This window comes from Hypomesus nipponensis, chromosome 2 (genome assembly GCF_054491055.1).
Source record: "Hypomesus nipponensis isolate SF chromosome 2, ASM5449105v1, whole genome shotgun sequence".
Classification (NCBI taxonomy): domain Eukaryota; kingdom Metazoa; phylum Chordata; class Actinopteri; order Osmeriformes; family Osmeridae; genus Hypomesus; species Hypomesus nipponensis.
In genome coordinates this window covers 10297167-10322862 of record NC_140362.1, presented here as the reverse complement: position 1 = coordinate 10322862, position 25696 = coordinate 10297167, and the positions used below count along the sequence as shown (strand labels likewise).

The 25696-nt window shown below is 46.3% G+C and overlaps 1 protein-coding gene across 5 annotated transcripts in view; it reads left to right on the top strand.

The window, feature by feature from the left end:
- Positions 1-5290: 5290 nt before the first annotated feature.
- ulk4 (unc-51 like kinase 4) overlaps positions 5291-25696 on the top strand; it is a 72341-nt gene continuing 51935 nt past the window's right edge. For 2 of the 5 annotated variants that reach the window (XR_014766575.1, XM_084704953.1), the window contains exons 1-21: positions 5451-5589; positions 5816-5958; positions 6035-6134; positions 6328-6467; positions 6638-6797; positions 6995-7096; positions 7279-7362; positions 7457-7532; positions 7683-7766; positions 8185-8342; positions 8611-8680; positions 9261-9333; positions 9710-9814; positions 9917-9977; positions 10234-10463; positions 11758-11804; positions 12439-12517; positions 16017-16124; positions 17877-17960; positions 24375-24536; positions 24723-24905. Coding sequence is in view for 2 of the 5 variants with exons in the window: in XM_084704953.1 (XP_084561079.1) it covers positions 5496-5589; positions 5816-5958; positions 6035-6134; positions 6328-6467; positions 6638-6797; positions 6995-7096; positions 7279-7362; positions 7457-7532; positions 7683-7766; positions 8185-8342; positions 8611-8680; positions 9261-9333; positions 9710-9814; positions 9917-9977; positions 10234-10463; positions 11758-11804; positions 12439-12517; positions 16017-16124; positions 17877-17960; positions 24375-24536; positions 24723-24905 (2343 nt within the window). In the remaining 3 variants the exon portion in view is untranslated. The other 3 variants (XR_014766576.1, XR_014766577.1, XM_084704937.1) reach the window with 3 other exon arrangements.

Below are 25696 nucleotides of genomic sequence, written 5' to 3'. Positions count from 1 at the left end.
CAGAAGACCTTTGGTGTGGACTTAGCACCAGGCAGCCAACAGGTCAGTCCTTGTTTCTGGAAAGCGTCATGGCGATTGGCGACTGTGTGCGTTTTATCTAAACAAGGGTCGCGATTTACAGACTGTTCCAACACAGACAGGGGGATGGACTGTGAGAGCTGATTTTATCACAGGCAGTGCGTAGAAAGATAACAGGCTCACACAATACAGATAGGGGTCAATGATTTGACAACAAATAATTCAATCAAAAACCATTTTGTATATAATTCCTGTTCTTAATGTTTAGTCACATAAAGGTTCATAGTAGGTCTAACCTATGAGATACTATCTTCTGCTATGCCGCGTACTGTAGAGGTTGCTAAAACTGTCTAATACATTGTCATCTAAACCAGCTTTCGACTTTTCTGGCTTCTTTGTTTGAACTTACGGATATCCACTCAGACCCCAAGGCCAACAAGGTCCACTGTCTTGCACATGTTTATCCAATTGATATACTTCCTCCTATTGACCTCCACATGCTCACTCGAGCACACACATACACCTGGCCCATTACACAGAGACTTAGATTGTCAATGTCAATAATCAATAGCCTGGCTATTCCACTAGCAAAGTACTTATAAGGACAGGAAGCTCAGTGAAGGGAATGAATTACCCTAAAGTTGCTCCTTCAGCTCGCCTTTCTGTAGCTAGTTTCTAGCAGGAACACATGTATTTTGCAAAGTGAGTTACAAACAACTGAAGTTGCTCTTAAGAAATGGTTCCACTGTGCTTTCTCCCAGCTCTCAGGTAGATTGTCCTTCACGTCCCTCAGGAAGTCTCCCCACTCCCATTATCTCACAGAGCCCGTCTCCAACTGCATTTCTCTCTCTCACTCTCACGCTCTCTCTCTCTCAGACACTTAACAAAACGAGTTGGAAAAGCTCTGAGAACTGACCTGGCCATACAGAAGACCCTCAAGCCAGGTCTCATGGGGTGTTCTCCTTAGCTACTGTTATTTAGTATATATACCCTCTCAGCAAGTACCACTGCTTACAGCACAACACGCCCAGGCACAAAGATACATTTTCTGAGGAAGTGCGAGAGTCGGCTTTGAGGCAGAATTCTATCAAATATCTTAACTACTTTAGATGCATGCTCTTACTTCACCATGTGCCTACATTTCCCAACTGCCATGGGGAACAGAAGAGAGGCTTTGACTGACACCACCCATGTGGTTTTCAATGGCAGTTCAGTAACGTTGGGGGCTGCTGTCTCTGCTGTGGTGATTGGATCGGAGGCCAAGAGGGGGAAGGCTGACAGACAAAAGCTTTGCTTTACAAAGGAGAGGGCCAAAGCCCCGAAGAGAGACCAGCAGTAGATCCAAGCTATTGTCAGGCAGACAGGCAAGAAAGCAGGAACACAGGCAGGCAGGAGAAAGAGTGCCAAGATGAGGCAGCATGGCAGGCAGACAGGCATGCAGGTTGGTGGGCAGGTAGACAGAAATAGGCAAGCAATTAAGGAGTAGGAAAAACAGGGATGCCAGCTGGCAAACAGAGAGAGAAATTAGCTGATTATTATTTTAAGTTGGTGGATGAAGATGTGTGCACATGTCAAACTGTCCTGAAGGTTTAACACCAGAGACCTTACTATAACAGTGCTCTTCAAACTGGTCAGCAACATCAGCAAAACGTTACTGGTTGCTGACCAGTTTGGGCTTCCCATGTATACAATCTAGCACTTCATTTTAGAACTCCACTCCTCCAATTTAGGCCAATTCCCATTCCTTATGATTTTATCTCCTCTTGGAGGCAAACATTTTACAGAGATCTTAAACTGTGACAAAAACCTACTTCTCAATTAATTTATTACTTAATCCGGAGGTAGTTAGTTCGATTCCCGGCCATGCCAAATGATGTTGTGTCCTTGGGCAAGGCACTTCACCCTACTTGCCTCGGGGGAGTACTTGCTGTAAGTTGCTATGGATAAAAGCGTGCTAAATGACTAAATGTAAATGTTAAAAAACACACTATACTTATTTCTTGCCAGGCACAAAATGTTAAGACATAACCTCTGTAGTCTAACCTTAATGCACTTGCACATACCCATTAGAGAATGGGGGTGTGGGACTCACTCACATTAATCCATTAACCCAGTCTTGACCACAGTAGGCCAGACCCAACTAATCTATCAGATTTGCATTTGCAGGATTGGATTGCACTTGCAGACACAACATCATGTAGTACTGAATTATAGAGACACTCACTCCCACCCATGGGGAAAACAGAATGAAAAGGGGGAGTGGGAAGGGAGAGGGGCTTGAGAAAAATAAAAACAGGTTGAAGGGTAAGAAAGAGAGAGAGAGACAGAAGAGAGAGAGATATATTATGAGTATGGGATCTGGAATCTGTCAAGACACAAGCGTCATCACGCGTAACCTGCGGTTGAACAGCAGAAGAATTCATGCAGAAGAAAGAATGGATGGATGACACAGAAAAGATGAGCGCTATTGTCCCAGACATAAGCAAACTATGACCAAGATGTCCCTGAAATGCTTAAACCAGGGGATGTCACATTCACCCTAATTCACAGTTTAGATCAACAGAGATCTTCAGGAACACAGTGTGAGCCCTTTGATAAGCTGTGTGATATTACATAATAACCTTCCTTCCCTTCCGTTGGGAATGCCAAATCACGGTGCCTGGGTCTTTGGATCTGCAATCTGTTTAGAACCCAGGGATTATGAATCCTGCATGCAAGACCCCATCTGAACCTGCCTGGCGTGGCCGTCTCCTGGGTCTGCACACGCGCCGCTGCTTTCACTTTCACACACGAAGCCGCTTCACACACACAACACGTTTCACATGTTCCCACTGTAACAGAGGTGGTTCAATGGGCCTAACCTGGGGTGAGAAACTTCATGCTTTACACCAGAAGCCGTGTTCTGGCTCTTTGGGGTTGGAGTAAAGCCCAGGGCTTTGGCTCCATGGGCTAATCCAGGGTGGAGTTTGCATCAGGGTTGCAACATCATTACCACAGATCAGTGCCAAGGAGTTTGGGTGTCCAGTGTGACAAAACCCATGTAAATCCTGATTGATATAGATAGAGAACGCCCACACTGTTCTGGTAAACCTAGCACACAACCCTATCATCACACACACCACAGTGATCCAACACAAAGGAGGCAAATGAACACAACGCAGTCTAGCTTCAAAGCAAACATTAATATCACAGATACTAATATCACAACTTTATGCCTTTGGCTGATCACCATGTGCCTGATTGAGGGCAGGTCAGGCCACAGTATGACTCGTTATCACTGCCAGTTCCAGCTATAACGGTCCGGGTCTGGTGGCCAAACATAGCCAGTCATGTGGACCTGACACCTTGACTTGAGAAAGGAAAGGGGAATAGTGGGAGTATAGCCAATGCAATATGCTCAATTCTAAATCTGTAATGCACCGTCTGACGGCTGCTGCTTTAGGAGAAGTAAAGATTAATTTATTTCATCAGTATAAAAAATAAATTAAACAAATTAGGCATGTGATATTTTTTACTAGACCATCCATTACCATGGAACTCCCACAAGGACCCCTTTCCAAATTGATATCACACATTAAAACGTGTTTGTATCAATTATTGTAAACTGAGTTTTGGCTAACACCATAGTAAAGAGAAGCAGATTTAATGTAATCTGATCTGCGTAATCGGCCTGGTTTCGAGATCCCCTATTAAACACTGCCCAGAGCCCGGCATCGATGTAACTTTAAATTAATGTAACTTCATTTAAAAGTGTATAGGGCCTGATGTATTTTACTCGCCATATTGTTTGGAATTAAAATATAACTTCACATCACGAATACACCACCTGTGCGAACTTCCTCGGTAAGAATAATGAGAGATCAAGGTTTAAATGTTGAAATGTAACTGCGTTTCCAACAGATGAGAGAGTACTCACCACTAAGCAAAAGTGGACTATAGCTACCAATCGTTCAGTAGGTGTAAAATCTGACGAAGCTTTTTCCGTATTTAAAACGAATCAGATCCATCCATGCCGAATGCGTAGCCCCGTAAAGTCCATGCGCTTTTGTTAACCATTCAAGTGTTTGACGTTTTGGAAAAAAATACACAAAAATAAATTTAGAACGCAACGTCACTTGTAAGATCCCACGTTTGAAATAAAGCGGCCAAAACTTCTTAAACGACGCAGAAATAACGATTTAAGAAACTAACTCAGATGGCAGCGAGTTAACTCTGTTAATTATCGCTTTTTCTAGCTTTTAGCAGCGGTCAGTCAGTCGCACGCTACTTTGTGGCAGGCTAAAGAATATTGCACTCAAAAAGAATGTAGTATAGCATCCTTCTGTGTATCAAATTGAATCTTAGAGGATTAATACATTTAGACTAGCCGGAATTATCCTCGGAGCAAAGAAAGCCGGGTGTGTATCCTAACAAGACAAGCGACTAAATTCGAATGCATTGGCAAATGACATCGCTCTACACACAGCTGCCAGAGGGTGCTCGTGGGAAAGGGGTGCTAGGGTAATTTTCCACTATTCTGACAAGTGGTTGTCTCACGTTTAGTTGTCGAAACTGCCTTGGCATAAATCTGTAATAATTACGTTCATTTGGGGCATTTCAAATAATCGATTTACTGTCTATTGTTTTAAGTTACAAACTTACACTCTGCTACACTGCATATTGCATTTGGCATCTCATCTCTGGCATGTCATGGCAGCTATTTTAAACGATGTGCAATACGCCTTTATAGAGATCAGCGTCGAACACACACACAATGATATATTGTTACGGTCAGAGAAGAAAAGCCCATTTGACAACTCTAAAAGAACATCTGCCCTCTATCTTGCCTGAAGCACTTTGCGTATGCACAACTGCCTACTGTACAGTACTACTGTTCAGTACAGTACCCTTCTTCCTCAGATTCGGTTGGCTGGCTGGCCATTAGAGTAAATCTAAGTTTATAAACAAGACTCTAAAGAAATGAATTATAGATGTTCCGAGGTTATTTAATTAAAATCATAAATTTATATCGAGATCGGTGTCCACTGACAATAGTTTAAAGCTTGATTGATTAAATACGTTGAGAAGTCTTCAGGTTCGCGTGTGTCTTGTATCCTAGCAACTGAAGAATAACCCATTAAGAGGTATTTTACCTGAAAAACATGTAAAAAAAAGTTTCAAAAGGTATAAACAAGTGCCCAATTCAGACACATAAGTGTACGTATATTTCAGGATTTTAAACATAGTAATATTATTTATCGTGAGAATGTCGGAAATTTGAATACGTTACGTCTCGAGATGTACTTGCATCCCCTAAACATGGAATGGAACAACCCAAAATTGTTTCCGGTAACAGTTAGAGCGCGTTTATTGTTAAGAAGTTTGTGAATTTTCGAGGTACAGTTGAGCTAACCTGACGTTTATTTAAGCAATTTCAGTATGCCATAATTATACTGTTTGAATAACATTAGCGCTACATCACGTCTATTAATTGTTGCATGCTGCCAGACTGTTATATTGTGTTTCTTAGTTTTTCAAAAACGTATTTCATTCATTGCTTCCATTCGGCACTACTAGACTGTGCCCATTTAAGTAGGCAATGTTGTGCTACTAGTAGCTAGTTGTGCTAACAAACCCAGCTACGTCGTTAGGCTTGCTTTCTAACAAGTTATGCAGTCTTTCCATGTATTTTTTTTTTAATGAATTACATAACTTTAAGAAAAGCTTTAATGCTAGAATAATCCAGTTATAGCACACTGTGTGAGTATGTTGTTGACAAAAATACCAGATATACCTTCATTCTTCCATTGAACTACAGATCAGATGGAGAATTTCGTGTTGTATGAGGAGATAGGAACAGGCAGCAAGTCAGTGGTGTATAAAGGACGTAGGAAAGGCAGCATCAAATTCGTAGCCATCATCTGCAGTGACAAGTCGAAAAGGCCTGAAATCACCAACCATGTAAGTAATCAACAGAATGTTTTACTGTGTTGTAACGTTTCACCTTTCAACTGAGCTCATCCTGGCTATTTCTTAGGTACGGCTGACCCACGATATCAAACATGAGAATGTGGTGACCTTCTATGAGTGGTATGAAACCAGCAACCATCTCTGGCTGGTGGTGGAGTTGTGTACAGGTGAGATACAGAGGGGTCATGATTATGATACCTAAAATCAAACATCTATAGGTCATGTTGCGCCCATAAACCACATATTGTTCCATGGGTATTGACAGTGTTTAGGCTTGTGGAGTCTTAGACCAGGGTCTTTTACAATTCAGAAATACTTGATGAGAATGTTGCATTTGCTCCTGATTGGTTTGTGCTCTAGGGGGCTCTTTGGAGTCAGTCATCAGCCAGGATGAGTGTCTGTCAGAGGAGGTGGTCCGGGAGTTTGCCATTGACCTGGTCAAAGGCCTCAGACACCTTCATGATGCTGGCATTGTCTTCTCTGACCTCACCCCCTCCAAGGTGCACTATAGAGATTGTCCACATCATTTCAGAGGCTCTTGGTACAGTACAGTATATGAACTGTTTGCTAACCCTGATGTACTAATTAATGTATCACATACAATCTTATAAAATCTACTAAAACAGTATACAAATGTAATATGATTAAGTGATCCAGTGATTCTCTCCAGATCTTGTTGGATGGACCAGGGACGTTGAAGCTGTCTAACTTCGTCCTGTCGAAAGCAGAAGGAGAGAACCTGGAGGAGTTCTTTGCCCTGGTTTCCTCTGAGGAGCCGGGAGGTGAAGGCCAGGAGAACACAAGCAGGAACATCAAGAATAGAACACAAGGCAAGGATATCACTTAACTTTCCAGGTGTCTTTCAGCTGACACTTGTTTCAGGGACTTGTACTTGTAGAATGTACATTAGGTTTAGCTCATTTTACGCTCCATAATGCTGTTAGACTGGAAAGCAATGCTTTTGTTAGAATTGACTTAGGACAGTAGGTATAAGGTATTGTCTCAGCTAAGAGCTGTGTCTCTGCAGGTTCTCCTCTGTTCAGTGCTCCAGAGGTAGTGAAGGGAGGAGAAACTACTGTCAGTAGTGACCTGTGGGCTTTGGGCTGTATCCTTTACAACATGTATTCAGGTACCAAACCAACGTCACACACACACACACACACACACACACACACACACACACACACACACACACACACACACACACACACACACACATTAACAGAATAACACAACCAGATCTGTTTATCTTCTCTGTGTTTGATATGTTCATATACTTAGATATGTTTGACTATAATGTGTGCGTCTCAGGAAAGCCGCCATTCTACTCCGAGTCTTTCCCTGAGCTGATTGAGAAGATTCTACATGATGATACTCCGTCTCCAAGACAACCGGGTAGAGTAATAATCCCTCCTGATATAGTATATACATATGTATAGTATTATATTAGTCTTTAATCCATGGCCAAAATGTGTTTTGTTCTCAAAAGGGTCTGCCTCAAGCACGCCTAGTAAGGAGTTCCAAAGCCTTCTCAAAGGTCTGCTCCAGAAAGATCCACAGAAGAGGTGAGCCTTTCACAATCAAGCTAGCTGAGTCAATGAACCGAACCATTTCATGAACATTAGACATCAAATCTTCCCTTCGCCTACAAATATTGGATTGGAAAAGCTCTAACTGCTCTGCGTTGTTTTTCCCTGGGATTGTGCTCCAACCAGAATGAGCTGGCCTCAGGTTGTGGCTCACCCCTTCTGGACAGGAGCTCTCACTGAGGAGGAGAGAGAGGCCTCCATCTGCTCCAGGTGGGGTTGGTGTTCAACAGCATCAGATTTGCATTTTGACAATCCTAATCAATTTCCTTTTGTCCACCACCAGACATGTATAATACTGTGAACCAGTGAGGCTTCCTTACAGGAGGCTAACTCCTCCTGTCCACCTCCTGCCGACATGCACCATTTCCACCTATTGTAGTTCCCAGAACAAGTACACAATGTTTTGCTGGGTCTTTTGTACTTGAAATATGCGAGGTGGGGCACTCAGATACTGGACTGCGTATTAGGGTCACAGGGACCATTTCCATGCACTGAGTCGTACATGCTGATTCATTCAAAGCCATGAAAATCGTCAGGTCCCTGTCTTGTGACTTTTCCACATGTGCCGATGTTCTGGGTAACTGAAGCCTGGTCTGGTAACGGATCCTTGACCCATGTGTTTTGTCAGCATGGAGAGAGAGGAGGCTGGGCTGCCCACCCCCAGCCAGCCGGCAGAAGCCAGACCAGCCTCAGGGACCCTCCCGAGACAGGGTTGGCCAGGGACAACCGTGGCAGCTGGTGTTGAGGAACCAGTTGTCATGCACCCCAATAAGTCATTTCGATTAGGTAATGCTTTCAGTGAGGGCTGGGGGCTGGATGGGGGCAGGGTGGGTCCGTGGAGACATGTTGTGTTGCACGTAACCCATGATACATACTATGGCTCTGCTGTACATTGGGTGCGTGTACGTGTGTGTAATATGAGTTGATTGTTAGTTGAACATGAGGCCAACGTGCTTCGGGTGTTCTCCTTCAGAAGGGAGAATATGCCTCGTCATCAGACACCACACATTTCAGGCATCGGCATCATGGTGGTTTCGTCTTCTCTCCCGTCCAGACAATGTACCAGAGCTCAGACCTAAGAGTGCGCTGGACGGAGACGCCAGAGAATCCATCTTCCTGCTCAGGTGCTTTTTCTGTCCCATTTCTTTTTGTGCCCAGTTGCTAAAGCATCAGTCAAGCAACATATCTTATAATAACATATTTTTTATACAAATTCAAAAATGGAGCTGACCCCCCCCCCAAAAAAACTATTATGTAAGTATCAATATTGGGAGATAACATACACATATTCATGTATTCTTATATTTTCATGAATCCATTCTACAGATACACATGTGAAAGATAAGTAAACATTCTTATCTTCAAGAGCCTGCACTTACTACTATCTAATACTAAGGGCTACACCATTGTAGATATGATCAAACAGCATCAGTCATTTCCACATTTCTGTTAAGAAGTATGGCCATAATATGACAGGTACTTGACTATATGGTAGGCAGTTATCTCTAAATCCATGTTGCCTTAGCTTTCAGTTTGAGTGCAACTTAAAAACGAAAGTGATCTGTAGTGACAAGAAGATTAACTTTTAAACCACGCAAATATATAACAAATATATTAAAAATTCAAAGTCTTTATGGTAATTGTCATGGTAAATCAGCAATTGTCATGGTAAGTCAGTATATCTATCTTGTTGTTATCCAACAGTTCCCGTCCAACTCCAAGAATGAGTTGTACTGCCAGAGACACAACTAGCAACACACCAAGTCGCTTAACTCAGGTGAGTGCAACATAGATTAGATAAGAGATAAGATCTGTCTTTGATCTCTGAGGTCTCTAAGATTTATGTTTTACCGTAATGTCTTAACAGTCAGAAATACATAGACTGGCCCGATGTGAAGTTGTTACGGGAAATGTTATGCTCAGGCACGTCTGTTTTAGGGTCATATTCCGCCCTCTTTTGTTTTGATGGTGAACTACAACCACCATTTATTTATCCAAAACCTTAATTGGGTGTTCCGATACTTTGTGTCGCACACACCTCCCCTACAAGTTTCCAAGCCACCCAGTATCTGAAGTAAGTTTATATGAAAGTATAAAATGACTATAACCACTTGTTCTACATCATTAAACCAGCCCTGTCCCTAACCCCCCAGGATAGCCTACTGCTTAGTGGCGTGGGTGACATCACTTCCTGTATCAAGGAGCTGGTCCACACTGAGGCTGACCTCACCGTGACCCCTATTATGGACAACCCCAAGGTGTGTGTGTGAATAAGGCCTACAAACACATATTTGGGTGTGTTTGCGTGTACGCGCTCTTTTCTGACACAGCGTGTAAAACACTGGAACTATTTTCCACAGATTCTGAAAAGTGCACCAGTGCGATACGACCCCAAGACTCTGTGTGTCCCAGCACACTCAGGTAAGGCCTTCTAAATCGGCTCAGTGGTTGCAATCCTAATTTGTCCCTGTCCACTGGAGGCCTCTGATGGAACATCTGTTGCCATTCATAAAGGAGCCGATGTGAGATACACACACACACACACACACACACACACATCTCCCTCCCACAAGCAGGGGTCCGCTGCCTGCAGACACATCATTTAATTTTCTCTTTCCTCCCTTATCCTCTCTTATCTCCCCTTATCTGTTCTCTTTTCTCCCTTGCCCCTCTGCAGTGGAGAAGCTGGTGTCCATGAGTCCCGGTGACTGGTCAGCTTTCCTGCAGCAGCTGTGTGCCTGTCTGGAACCTTCCCAGCAGGCCCACCTCAAGCCCTGCCCGGCCCCTCCGCCTGTGCCGTCTCCACCCCTCCCGGCCTCCACCCGCTCCAGACTCAACCTGCTGTGCTACCTCTGCTCCGTGGCTGCACACCGGGCCATCGCCACCCTCCTCATCAACTCCAAACTGGTGAGGGATTAAAGTTGACGACTTTCAGCCTTCAATTCTCAAGGTTGAACACACACACACATACAGTGGGCACCACTTGTCAGACTAATCAGAGTGTGTTGAAGTAGTACTGTGTCCAATCGAATTCTTAGACGCCTTTGTCATTCTCTCTGCCGAAAGCCTTACTGTACAAAGGGATGGTGCAGGAAATAGGAAGTACAGTGACTGTCCTATTTCCTGTGGAAGTGAACAGACTGTCACTTCCTATGCTTTAATCAGCAAGCCTTCACCGGTCATGTAACACAATACAATACAACAGCCACTCCCCACGTCTGCACAAACTGTTTGGAGGTTGTTGTCAGGACCAAGCTGCCCCACAGCTGATGGAAGGTTGTATTTTAGTAACTCATTGTTTACTTCAGATACAAGTATAAATACTGTATTTCATCTATATTATTGGCCTACGTCTGATGCTATTATGTAATACATTTTATATGTTGGTAGATGAGTTTCGTTAGGAGATTCCACACTCTTATTACATTATTGACTCTAGAAAGTCACGCTTTAGAGAGAAGTAGAAAACAGACTTAAACAGTTTTCTAAAAAAAGATTAAGACTGGAAAATGTAAATGTATTTTGATCATTATAAATCAATTTGATTTAAAAACAAGTCCCACAAAATATTCATATCCAACCACTAGATGGACCCCTAGATACATTTGAACAGATGTACAGAAATAGACCCTACACTAAATACATTGTTGTATTAACTAATCTACTGTAGAATGCTCTTTCTGCATACCAGTTAAGTTCTTTTTAGACAGAATGTGATTGTGCAGAGTGTGCCCCACGCTTGCCGGCAGGTTCAGCTCACGACTGACTAGGAGTTCAGCTCACGACTGACTAGGAGTTCAGCTCACGACTGACTAGGAGTTCAGCTCACGACTGACTAGGAGTTCAGCTCACGACTGACTAGGAGTTCAGCTCACGACCGACTAGGAGTTCACCTCACGACTGACTAGGAGTTCACCTCACGACTGACTAGGAGTTCCGCTCACGACCGACTAGGAGTTCACCTCACAACTGACTAGTGGCTTTCAGGGTGCGATGGTGCCGTTGTCGCATTCTGTCTGAAAGGGCCTTTACACTTGCTACCAAACTGTCAAACTATGCTGTGTGGTCTGTTTGGCTGCTCCACCTTAGTGAGCCAGTGGGGCTGGGACAGCTGGATTAGATGCCACAGCCACACCACGGTGGTGTCTAGTGACCAGTGTTGACCAGGGTGTCCTTGTCCTTCTCTTCCCCTGTGCCCCAGTTCCCAGTGCTGACCCAACAGCTGAGACTGGCTCCTAACTGGGATGTGTGAGTATGCACTAACCTCTACCCGGCACCAGGACTCTATATAGGATAAGGTCCAAAAATATGATATTGTCATCCAACCAATGAAATAGTCATTCCAATAGTTATTGAAAAAGGTCGAACCAAAAATATAATGTTTTTTCAATGATCACAAGCCCCTCAACCGTGAAGGTAAACACAGGATTTATCTTAACACAGCATACTTTCAATTTCATACACTTACGCAATTGACAAATGTAACATGTAAGAACTATTGAGACGTCGTAAGTCGAAAGAAAATCAAATCTCTCCGCGTCACCGTTGACAGTGCGCTGGACGGGGCTCGATCACCTGGTGGCCTCCCGACTGTAAAGGCGTTTCGATTCCCTGTCGACATTCTGCATGGGGCCAGCGGCCTGGCATTCTCACTCTTAGGATTCTCCCTAGGCTCATGTGTGGAAGGAATGCGTAGCATGCACTTTACCATGGAGCCTACTGTGGCCCTGTGCCGTGAAATGCCAACGTCTAAGAGGACACGCCTCCGATCACGTAGTCACTCGGACAGACGACAGGATGTTAGAGGGGTTGAGTTTTATAACAAGTTGGCAGCGTGGGCAATTGCATGATGTCATTATTGTGTGTGGCCGGTGTGTTTCAGGAGAACCAAGGTGATGAGGGTTCTGGGTCTCCTGGCCCTACACTGCACCAACCTTTCAGAGGAGACCCCTGTCACTGAGGTTGGTTCATATCGCATAACCCAACACACACACACACACAGTGTTTTCCAGTATACCAGGCTGCCATACCAGGAAGCTCCACCAGGTATCAGTATAAGTCAGTGGTCGTGTCGCAGCCGGTTCCACTCACCATCGCCCCCCCCCCCCCCGAACAGACTCACCGAGCCCATCAAAGATACACACCAACGCGCGCGCGCGCACATACAAAGACATCACGCTTAATCATTTCAAACCCAGGTTTCTATTTGATGTGAAATCTGGCTCCTCTCGCCCTTGATCCACGGCTTTGTGGTGGTTTTGTCGCGGCGTTCTTTTCACGGCTTCCGCTCTGGCGGAAAGCTAAACACCTCGCCAGGGATGGAGGGGGAAGAGGCTGGCAAGCGCCACAAAATGGCCGACAAAGGCAGAGTAGAGGTGTCTGGCGTTGTGGAGAGCGTGGCTTTGGATGTGTGCGCGTGAAACGTAGCGGCGAGTGTGTGTATGGCGCCGTCGAGGGTACGTTGGTCATGTTGTAGACCGTGTGGGTGTGTGCACGGCGGTGCGAGCGGGTTTATGGCGCCGTGACATTTCCCTCAGTCGGCGCTGGGTCCTCCCCTGGCCCCCCCGGGCACAGCCAGCTTAGCTAGCTTGTGTTGGGTGTGTGTGTATGTTCTGGGTGTTTTGGATGTTTTCCGTGTGTTTCCGTGGTCTCCGCAGGGGGGCTGTGTTTGAGGGTCGGCTGCAGTCATGGCGATTTGAGTTCCAGGGCAGGGGGCTTTGTTCCCCAGATAGGAGGGGGTGGTTGGGGGTGGGGGGGATTCAGAGACGCTCCACCTTTATGTGTCCCTGTCCATCGCACTGGGCCGCCATGATGGTCAAACTCTCCCTCTCTTCGTTCTCTGATTCACTCCCCAGCACGACTGCGGTGTCCGTTCTGTTTGACGCAGAAGTAAAGGACCACTGCTTTAATAAATTGTAATCCCGTGCTATTATAAATACAGGCACTCTTTTAGATCTATCTCCCTGTATATCTGCATCTCTCTCTCGCTCTCTCTTTCTCTCTCCTGGCAGGAGCAAGGCTTTCCAGTGCCACCAGCCCACATTTGCACGTTCTCCTCACTTCGACCGCCTGGCGGCCACAACGCGCACGCACTCCTCAAGCCGGGGTTGGACTTTCTGAATACACGAGTATTGGAGGGTCTGTGTGGGGGTGCGGACATGAATGTGCTCACCAGAGGGTGTACGTGTGGATCTGAACAGCTCTGATAGCCCCCCCCCCCCAGCGCCAAGACGCGTTCTGCGATCTACTGAGCGTGTTTGGAACGTGTCCTCCGAGCGGACACCAGGAAGTAGTACGAGCAGAGCTACTAATCAGTGTCCGCGGCTGCTGACGGACACGCGACTCTCTGGGGTACGTCCTGCGAGGTTCTGTATGACCCTCCGCACCATACAAGCGTGCTACTTGTCAAGCGGACTTGGCGTCAATAGCATCAGCCCAGAGCCAGCGACCTTGTGTTCCATTGGTAATCCATGAGAGTGACCACAGGCTGCTGTGTGCAGCCAAGGCTCCGGGGTCAGCTGTGTCCTCTTGTCCCAAGTTCCAGCATCAAAGCCCGGCCCTTCTCCACACACGGCGGGCCCATTGATCTTAACTCTCCTCATCGCGGCAGGTCACGTCCAGTCAATGTCTAGCTGGTATTATTACCCCCCCCCACACTCCCTCCATCCCCCTTTCCCTCCCTCTAACCCGTTCTCTGTCCGTCCCTCAATAAGACATTGCTTCGTCCTATCGGGCGGCCAAGTCTCCATAGGCCGATGATGACGAAACTAGCATCCCTGTCAGCACCCAGTCATGAATTCCTACTTACTAGATACTCAAGGACAACCAAAAATACAGTTTTTTTTCCCTCCACGAATGCCGGGAATTTACTCCGGTGTTATTGCCTGGTTGGAGTTCACCCTAATACACACGCTTGGGTTGCTACCAAAGGGATTTCACGTTGTCTTGACTAACTATTCTTTGTCTGAATCGTGCAGACGAGCCGGGAAACGCCGGGTGGCCTTCACCCGCCGCCTCTCCTTATGCGAGGCTGTGTGTGTGTATGCCTGTTGTGTGTGTGCATCTGCGTGCGTGTGTGTGTGTATTGAGGGTACAGTGCAGGGAAAGATAATGATGCGTTTGGGGGAAATGGCCGTGTGGTGTGGCTCCAAGTTTGGTGCGTTTGTTGTCTTGAACGGCAAATCATCTCCACTCAGCGGCGCAGAGAGAGAGGGGGAGCCTCCTGCCAGGGCGGCGAGGCTCGCATCAAAACGCGCCCGCAAACATCTGTTTGCTGCAAAGTCATCATTTGTGTCGTTTAGCGGGTGCAGGCTCATGCAGTCAGGCAGGAGGACAGACAGACGAGAGAGGACGGGCTAGCACGTACGCAGAGGCAGGAGGAATGGCGAGTGGCAGCCAGAGGCAGAAAGACAGCCACTTACCGAGGCAGAGGACAGGAAATGGGCCGAATGAGAAGCGGAGAGAGAGGCTGTTCGAATGGTAAACAGGTAACGAGGCTGGGTGGCAGACTTGGCAATCAGGCAGCTCAGAGGCAGGGAGGCGGCTCAGAGGCAGGGAGGCAACACCGAGGCATGGAGGCAGCACAGAGATGGAAGGAGGCAGCTCAGAGGCCGGCAGGCAGGCAGGCAGGCAGGCAGGCAGGGAGGCAGGCAGGGGATTAACACAGGCACCCTGCTGGGAGAGGGAGCTGCTGCAGAAGCGACCGTCACATCCTCGCCACATCACACCCTCTGGAGGAGGAGAGATGGGGAAATGCTCATTTCAGAAGCAATCTGTGGATGTGTGTGTGAGTGTGCCAGTGTGTGCGCCCTTGCATATAGGGGCATATGGGGGGGTGCGCGTGCAAAGATAACGCGTGTGTGTGTGCCCACGTACCGCGCGTGTGTGTGAGCACACGGTGGGTGTGTGTAGAGGAGGCGTTCCGCAGCTGCCTGAGTGAGTGTTCGGGGGCGTGGTGTTTGGTGGCATCTGAGAGCGAGCGGCTACAGTTTTGCAGCAGTCGGTGAGAGCTGGTGTGTCAATACGCGTCTGTTTGTTTCAGCCATGAGGTGATTACTTCCAGGATTCTTCTAGAGCTATAATGACGCATCATGCGCTAATCCTCACGAGCCTTTCTCTCTTTTTGTTCAAACCTCAGCCAGCCAGCATGCTCCTTCCATACATTGAAAAACCCATGTAACCCATCCTTACGTTCTGTTGCTGGGTGTCAATCAGGATGCAGTTAAACAACATAGAGGCCTGTTTCACCTCACCTAGCATGATGGTGCGGTTTCGCTCACACAATACCCATCCAGTCAACATCATATCCACAACGGCATGTCAGTTCATAGCACATGCAGCCCATTAGACATGACTAGAAATGCACAGTTCTAGCCATACAGTATTATACAGTGCAATACATACAGTGGTTATTTCCCTGCATTTCAAATTGATTGTATGTGCCACTGTCCCCCTCTTCAGGCGGTAGCTATGTTCACCGAGCTGATCCGAGAGAACTTCCGGAACAGCAAGCTGAAGCAGTGCCTGCTCCCACCACTAGGGGAGCTGCTCTATCTCATCGCCAGCCAGGTAGGCACAGCCAACTGCCCCGTGCGTTACCTCAGCGCTCGCCAATAACGTCCACTCACTTCCGTGTCGAAATACCGAGGGCTTCTGTTGGCTATTTGGTTGTTTTTCAATAAAGTTTGTCTGATCTCCCAGAGTTTCTGGAAGTCTTTGCAGACTCAGGAGAAGGGCATTGGTTCTGGGTTGAGATATTTCCGGATGTTTCCGGAGAATTCTCATCCCACTCTTGAGCTGTGCGTTTGGCCTGGGTTACCGAGCAACACAAAAACACTGGCGCGCACGCGTGTGTGTTTATCGTTTCTTTACACACATGTACAGTCGTACACGCATGCATTGTTTACACACGGACACACACATGCACAATGTGAATTTATTTCAGCTCAATATCTAATTGGCAGGAGATTACAAAGTGCTCTTTCTCCACTTGGCTTATTTCCCACTGAAACATTTAACTATTTTTAGATGCTTTTGCTATCACTCTACCACAACATGCAAATACACACTTTTGTGGTACTCTTTGTCATTGATGCACATAAATCAATGACCAACGATTACCTATACCGCTGTCTCAATACCCGTGGAATTACAGAGAATGTTTAGTTTAGTTTTCACTCGGCCTGTCTAATCCCTATTTGGAGGTTGGAGCACAGGAGCAGTGTTGAAACATAACGTGATTGATTTTTTTTTGCGTTCGAGGCCAGCGTAGATCTGTGTAACGTGAACAAAGCAGCAGTCTGAAACGCGTCGGAACATTCTGCTATAGTGGTACACAATCACAGATCCATACTTTGTTATCACATAAACCATTCACGGTTTTTATTTATTTATTTGTTATTATTCCTGATGATTGCTACCAGTTGGCGTAGACCCCAGAGGCCTTGTTGTGAACAGGTTGTGTGAATAAAACCGTCTCTTTCTCAAGTTTACCTTTACTCCTTCAGGTCAATGCTGCACAGTGCAAGATATGCAATAAAGATATTCGTTAAAGTTCGATATTCATGTCCTGAAAAACACATAACAATAAAAATACATGTATAACAAATGTAGAGAAATGGGAATAGTTAGATAGTTAACCTAAATGATTTACTTCCAAAAGTATTATATGTGCAACTTAGATCCATGCTGGTACAAATGATATGGTACTTTTGTACAGCCTCCCATTCTCCAACCCCTATTTTACCGTATACACGTACAGTGATCCATATTCCCCAGCCGAGTCCTTCAATTGACGTTTGGGAGTACATTGTTATGTTTATTTAGCCTAATTACGATCACTGTTGCTTTGTTTTGCTCTAATTGTTCCCCCAATGTTCTGTGCAGCTGTACAGAGCTTCGTACGACTAACAGCTTCCTCCCTCCCTCTCTCTCCTCCCTGTCCTCCACTCCTCCCTGTTTTTACCATCACCCCTCTCTCTTCCTCCCTCTGTTGCCCTCATTTGCTCTCTCTCTTTCTCTCTCTCTCTCTTTCTCTTTCTCTCTCTCTCTCTCTCTCTCTCTCTCTCTCTCTCTCTCCCCTCCCCCCACTCTTCCTTTCCTTCCATCTTCTCTTCCTCCCTCCCCATCTCCCCCTTTTTTCCTCCCATTGCCCTTCCCTCTCCTCCTTCACTCCCTCTCTCGCCTTACTCACCCCCTCCTCCCTCAACATCCCTCACCCCTCCCCTCTTCACCTCGCCTCGCTTTCTTCTCGTCCCGTCGTCCTCCTCGTATCCCCCCGTTCCCCCATTTCCCTTCCCATTCCCCCCCCCCCCCTTGTAGGAGGAGAAGAAAGAGCACCCAGGAGGATTGTGGGTCGTTCCCGCTGCCTCCTACACTGTGTTAATGAGGTGCCTTCGGGAAGGGGTAAGACTGCACACTGCAAGCTCCGTGCGCAGCGGAGAGTGTGTATGTGTGTGTGAGAGTGTGTGTCTGTGTGTGTTGGGGGGGGGTTCTCTCCGTGCAGTAATGATACCGCCGTTGCCGCGGCTGCTGGAAGGCCTACAGGCATTGTTTGCCAGCCTGCAAGTCAAGGGCATGCAGCACAGCGAACCTCTGTCACAAACACCTGCATCAAACACAGCCCCTCAGCACTTCCCTGGTCTGACCTCTGCGGCAATTAGGGCCCCGTAGACACGCGCGCGCACACACACACACACACACACATACACACATATACACACACACATAGACACAGAGGCACCACTGTGCAAGTCACAGAGACGAGTGAGTCTGCCAGCCAGGACTGGTGTGTACAGCTCCACTGCCTCCGCGCCTCATGTCTTTATTTGGCTAATTGCCAAACTGAGGTTTTTTTGTCTCCCCGAATCAGAGATGCTTTTCCTCCCCAGGGGGGTGTTGGGTCTGCACTGTATGTTGATAGTATTCATTAGCCAAAGTTCATTAGCCAGGCTTTAGACTGGGCTGCTCCTACCAGTGTTGAGCTAATTGATTATGGAGATTGGCACATGGGGGAATTATGGGTGGGTGGGTGTTGTCGTTATGTGCCGGGACAAACACTTAAAAAAAACAAGAAAATCTGTGAAATGTAGGCTACTGTAGTCCAGCACAATTGGGGAAAATAGCGTTAGCATAAAAACTTGGGGGAGAGGGAGTTTCACGTGTGTTTGTGTGCGCGTGTGTTTGTCTGTGCCATGACTGTCACAGTAGCTGAGATGAGCTGGACTGCTAATGATCAGTTATGAGTGATGAGAAAACTGACTGACAACACAGGGTGTTCCCCGAGGAACAGCCGTACCCTGTGCATCTCTATACACACACACAAACACACCCACAGCAAAACATAAATGTAAAACTTTATCCGTATGATGGGAGTTTCTCTTGCTTTTGATTGGCTAGCGCTAGATTCTGTGATTCCTTCGACACATTTATGTAAACAAGAACATATGGCAATTAGGATCAACACCATAGCAACATATAGGGGGTGTTCATGTTATATTTATGGGGGGCTGTGAATTCTATTCCCTTCCATCTAATTACAACTTGGCTGTCATTCCATGTCCTATAAATATCTATATATGGATGGATATATATATATATATATATATATATAATTTTATTTTTTTTCACGGCTGAATTGAGAGTGGATGTGTTGTTTCTTGGTGGTATCGGAGCTGTGATGGTCGCTGGTGCGCGCCAGAGGGTCACAGTCGACAGTGGGGCTCAGACCCCCTGAGTGAGATGTCAGAGAGGAGCATGGGGTCCTGTTGAGGGCAGTCCCTCACACACACACACACACACTGCCAGGAGGCACCAGGCACCAGGCATGGGGGTGGGGTGTGAAAACATGGGGGAGACAGCTTTAAGGGGATGGGGCAGAGAGAGGGGGAGAGAGAGATGGAGATGTTCGAGGTGGAAAGAGAGGGACTGAGAGAAGGCGGGGGGGGGGGGGACTGTGTGTGTGAACAGTAGGTGCGTGAGAAAGAGGGAGGGAGGGGTGGAGGCAGAGAGCGACAGAGAGGTTTCCAGGCCAGACTCGAGCGGCTGGAAATTATTTATGAGTGTGAAGATGATGTTGGCACTGGCCGTGATGAAAGGTATGTGTGAGAACAGAGGCTGGGGTGTGTGTGTGTGGATGTGTGTGTGTGGGGGGGTGTGTGTGGGGGTGTGTGTGTGTGGGTGTGTGTGTGTACCAGGCAGAGAAACAAACCAAGGGGACACCGCCCCCCTACCCCCTGGGCATCATGCCTTCACAGACAGGCACACACACTCTCACACACATTCACCAACCCCTCTGCGCTCTTGCTCGCTGATCCAGGCCTATTAAACATTTATCAGCGAGCTGACACACACACACACAATCACACACGCTACAGGAACAGAGAGTGTTCCGCTCCTCTCCAGCAGGCTCAGCCTAATCCTCCTCAGTAGCTGTGTGACCTCGGGATATCGAGGATTAATAACCAGCTACTGTACATCACACCTCCACTGAATTATGCACAGCATACATACAGTGTGGTCTGGAATAGAGATAACGCCCTGTGCAGTGCTACACACGGCATTCCAATAACCTACACACACACACAGCACCTACTGCATTAGGATTGTGTAATGCAGGACCTTATATTTCTCCTTGAATATACCGCAAAATGCTGATTTGATGATAAACAGGGGTAACATGCGTATACATTGACACACACACACTCTGAAGCTCAGTGAGGAGAGGCCGGTGTGTGTGCCTGCAGTGTTGTGTGCTGCGGAGCGTTCGTCTGTTCCAGGTGCTGCTCCTTCTGAAGGACCTTAATTACCGTCTGGCTCCTGTGGCTGCTGGAGGGGAACCACAACAACCTCACTACCAGGCCCTGCACTGTTTGCAGAGCTCTCTCAAACACATACACACACACACACAGAACAGACACAGAACCGAGACACAGACACACGCATCCACACACACGGAACAGAGACCCACGCACAGATCAGAGGTGCGCACACACACTAGTCAACACACTAATCTTGTTGAGGCGCCGCACAACCTCTGATGTACTGCTTTCTTCTCTGTACTGTGCTGTTGGTCCCTCAGGTGTGCAGACGAAGAGCATTACTGTGAAGACCATGATTTAAAACAGACAGTTTGGACTTTGTTTCATGTTGAATTATTGCTCTTGTTTGAACCTGTTTTTCTTCAAGCTGAACCAGTGAATTGGCCCACATGAATGGAGCTGGAGTTAGTCATTGTGGCCTAGTCATGGCTCGGGCAGGCGACTTTGTGGTACCTGAGCTAACGCAGGTACGACTGATTGGCCCGTGTGCTAGAGGAAGATTGCACCAGTCAGTGAAGCTGTGTTCTTGACTGAGAGTTTTCACTTAGTTTGTTTGGTTCTTGTTGTTGTGAGAGAGGTTCAGATGTATTCTTCTACACGCCTCTAGCTGTGAGGCAGGCCTTAGTGGTGAAGTATAACAGATAAAAAAAAGTGTGTTTTTAAACGCCTGGCTCTTTCCCTGTGCCGGGATTTAGGATCTTCGGCGTAGGAGAGGAACCTTAAGGCTGCTGTGTGGAATTTTATTTTATTTTTTCCTGGTTGGTGCTCCCTGACTGGAATTTTCCATCTGTGAAATGTTGGCTGGTACTGACTCGCCCTCCAGCACTGTGTCAATCACTGGCTGTGTCCTCCTACTCAGCTAGCCTCTCATCCAGTCTATAGACTGGTACTCCGTACAGCGTACTGCACAACGTTACACCACACTATACCACACTACACCACACTATGCCACACTATGCCACACTACACCACGCTATACCACATTACACCACACTATGCCACACTACACCACACTATGCCACACTACACCACACTATGCCACACTACACCACGCTATGCCACACTACACCATGCTATACCACACTACACCACACTATGCCACACTACACCACGCTATACCACACTACACCACACTATGCCACACTACACCACGCTATACCACACTACACCACACTATGCCACACTACACCACGCTATACCACACTATGCCACACTACACCACGCTATACCACACTACACCACACTATGCCACACTACACCACGCTATACCACACTACACCACACTATGCCACACTACACCACGCTATACCACACTACACCACACTATGCCACACTACACCACGCTATACCACACTACACCACACTATGCCACACTACACCACGCTATACCACACTACACCACACTATGCCACACTACACCACGCTATACCACACTACACCACACTATGCCACACTACACCACGCTATACCACACTACACCACACTATGCCACACTAAACCACGCTATACCACACTACACCACACTATGCCACACTACACCACACTATGCCACACTACACCACACTATACCACACTACACCACGCTATGCCACACTACACCATGCTATACCACACTACACTGCAGTATACTACACTGCACAACACCTCACAATACCGCACAACACTATCCTACTTATGTTCAAGGCAGAGGTAATTCATCATCATAATTGCAGGCTTTCCAGACTAGGTTTTTGCATTGCAGATCTCATGGTGGACTTTTACAAGTGTCCACCCCTCTCCACATGGGCTCCAATTCCCCCACTGACCGCTACTATAGCCAGTGTGTTAAGCTGTTCAAGCTGGATGTTTTTGTTTGAGGACACATTTTGAATTTATATTACATTTAAATATATCTTCATAGCGCCAGCATGCCTAATTCAGAAGCGTACAATGCCTGCAGTCAAGTTGAGAAAGAGTAGTTCCATGATGTAACACAGAGAAATACAGATAATAAAGTGGCAAACTAACTTTTTACAGTGGAGGTTTTCATTCTATAAAAACCTCCACAGAAATACCTTATCATATCGAATGCCTTGACAACTCATTCTAACTTAATATTTCATGTTTTGTCCTCATTTAAGTCAGGCAAGTCTTTGTAGCGGGGTGTGGCGATTAATAATAAAGGATCAGTTTAACGGGGTACTACCTTGATATTACTTGTGGTAAATTAGGTTAAAATGCTATTAACAAATGCTGTATTAAAGTAAAAATGAACTCCAGTTTCAATTAGAAGAAATTTATACTTAAAGAAAGGCAGAAAATAGGGGTTTGGATCAAGAACCGAGTTGAGTCTAGGATTTATCTAAATAAATTAGATCATGTGCGATAAATAATCAATGTCCTTTCAAAATCATAAACATAGCTCACGTCAATGCTCGGGGAGAAAAGGGCGTTGGACTCGTTTCATTTGATCAGGGTTGATCAATGTGAGGCCTCAGCCACTTTTAATTGTGCGAGAGGCTCATTTAAAGAAGATCTTGAAGGAGGAATAGCCAAAGTTCTGCAATGTAGGTGAGACTGAGTCTGCATGATGCTTGTTGGAGTTTACAACGAGAATTCCAGTTTAGAATGTCTTGGTAAACATTCCTGAAAACCTTTGTAATAGTCTATCTTTACAGTTTGTTGGGGAAACTTAGGTTAGCAGTGTGCCTTGGTGAGATCCTTTGTATTCGATGGCGCTTGCAGCACTATCGTCTTGGAATAGCTGGACTCAAAGATGTGTTATCATCTCAGAGTTTTGTGCAGGAAGTGTCCTGTGCCTGAGGTCGGAAGATGACTGGTCGAGAGGAGAGCGGGGCCATCCTGTCTCCCCCTCTCTCATTCACAACTACTGTAGGTGTGAAAGTCTTACAGCTCTGTTCACTTCATTCAGTGGAGGAGTGTGTTGTTTTGTTTGGAAGGCCCGCCGAGGCACAGTGAGTGGGAGAACTGGTGACTGGAGTCAGGCCGTCTGGATGATCCTTTGAAGCTCCGTGGGAGAGATGAGCAAGCTGTATCACGCAGAGTGGGGGGGGGGGGGGGGTATTGTACAACCCCTGTTGGTTCCTTTGTATAGCCAATTGGTGCTGTGTCAAGAACACACGGAATGTTCAAGAATGCTGATTGTGTACAGAAGATCAGACAATGGTCAGACCATATTTTTATTTATTTTTTTACCAGGCAAACATTCCTCATTCACAAACAACAACGTATAGAGCTGAGTGTAGTGATTCCAGAGGAACCTTTTGCATTCAGACTTGACTGTCAGTGTTTTGTACTGAGCTGTGCTTCAGGTATAAAGCCTCTCATATAGTTATCAGTGTACAGAATCGAGCTAAGGTTTAGTTATTTTTCTGTTCTGTTTTCATTTGATTCCGTGTGTGTGTTGAACAGTGGAAAGTGGGCTGGTTTAGTGTGAATCAGACCATTGCACACTGGTCAGAGTGTAAGTTTTATGGATTTATTTGAGTTCTGGCAGCACAGGCAACAATAAGGGTTCCAGATGATTGACAGTTGTAACTATGAATTTTAGGGTGGGAATCTTTGTCCGCGGGTCTGTGTGGTGAAAGCTCTACATGTGGGGTTTTCCTCTATAGCACACAAAAATAAAATATTACAACACACAAACTAACACAGGAAAAAGTGCCATAACTAACAGAATATTGGTAGGGTTAAAGGGGAAAGTCAATACATATTAAGGATATATAGGATTGAAAGAATGCAACCCGTGTTCCCAACACCATGCTACCACACACAGGGAAAGTATATTCTTCAGAGGTGAGTGAGTGGGAGAGCTGGTGAACGGGGCCAGCTGGTGATCTAGTGTGAGGAAAGAGGTGAGGAAGGAGCACCCTGGGGTGTGAAAGGACGGAAGGGCTACTTCACATTGTAGTCTTTAAAACAGTGTGTATGCGTGTGTTTTGTCTGATGGTGGGTGCTTGTGTTTGTGTGTTTGTAACTCCGTGAGTGTGTGTTTCATCAGGAGGAACCGGTGGTGAACCACATGGCAGCTAAGATTGTGGAGAATGTGTGTACCACAGTGTCACAGTTGGCTCAGGGCTTCATCACCATGGAGATAGGTCCCATGCTCTGGTACCTGTTCACACACTCCACTGTGGATGCCCTCCGTGTCAGTGCCGTCTCTGTAAGTGTACACACACACACACACACACACTGATTGACTAAGTAACAGATGTGCAGGGCTTAATGCCGTCGCTATTTTGGGTATTGAACGGACCTTATCAAACCACATCAAATAAACAAACATACAGTATCTTATGGCAGATTTCTCCAGGTTTCAATTCTTCCCCACCCCCTACCTGCCCCCCAGGCCTTGTGCAGAATCACACGCCACTCTGTTGGAGTCTTCCAGAGCGTGATCGACAAGGTGGGGCTGCCGGCCGTGCTGGATAGCCTGGTGTCGGGGATCAGCCGAGTGCAGCAGCACCTGCTCACCATGTTGGCCGCCATGCTGTGCTCGGGCACCCACACACACAGGCTGGTGACTGAGAAGGTAAGAGGACAACACCGGGCATGACAAACCCAGGGTGGGTTTTTGCATCCGCTTTCTGGGTTGAATAAAGCCTCGTCGGAAAACTTGTTTAACCATTTTGGAAAGTTTCTGCTTGTCCCAGATTGGGGCAGATTTGTTTGCATCTGATTACCGGGCAAGCTAAATGTTATTCTGTTTGTTAATGGGGTCTTTGCCACTTTTCTACTCTCACCTTGACTTAACAAACGTGCCTTTAGTAGTGACAAACAATGGTCTATAAATATTCATTCAATGCTTTAGGAAGCACATTGTTTCAGGGTAACTTTCTGCCAGTTGACAATCACAAGCCTATCTCAGTCAAGTGATTCTGCAAAGTAATGAAATGAAGAATACCCAATTTGTCAGGAAGGAGAGGCTACACTTTCATAACGTGGAGAATCTCTATCTGAAGTGGTAATCAATTGGAAAATTAACTGTGTAAATTGATTTAAGAAGCTACTGTACGCTCCCTTCAAGGTTCTGTGCAATTACCATTGGTAATTTAGTTAGTGACCTGAATTAATTTACATGTAAATTTCCAATTTAACTCAAGAAAACAAGTCTTTGAGCATACAAAACTTACTGCATCACCTCTGTACCAATTATAAAATGCTATACATTTTACTCCTTAATTCCCTTGACAAATGGGAGTCCAGAAAGCCCGCTGTTTATTCATGCATTGTCTGGCAGAGAATGTTAATTTCAATGAATCTCTGAGCAACTTTTCTAATTGGGGCATTGAGCTGCAACAATCTTGGAGTGCAGCTTGGAAT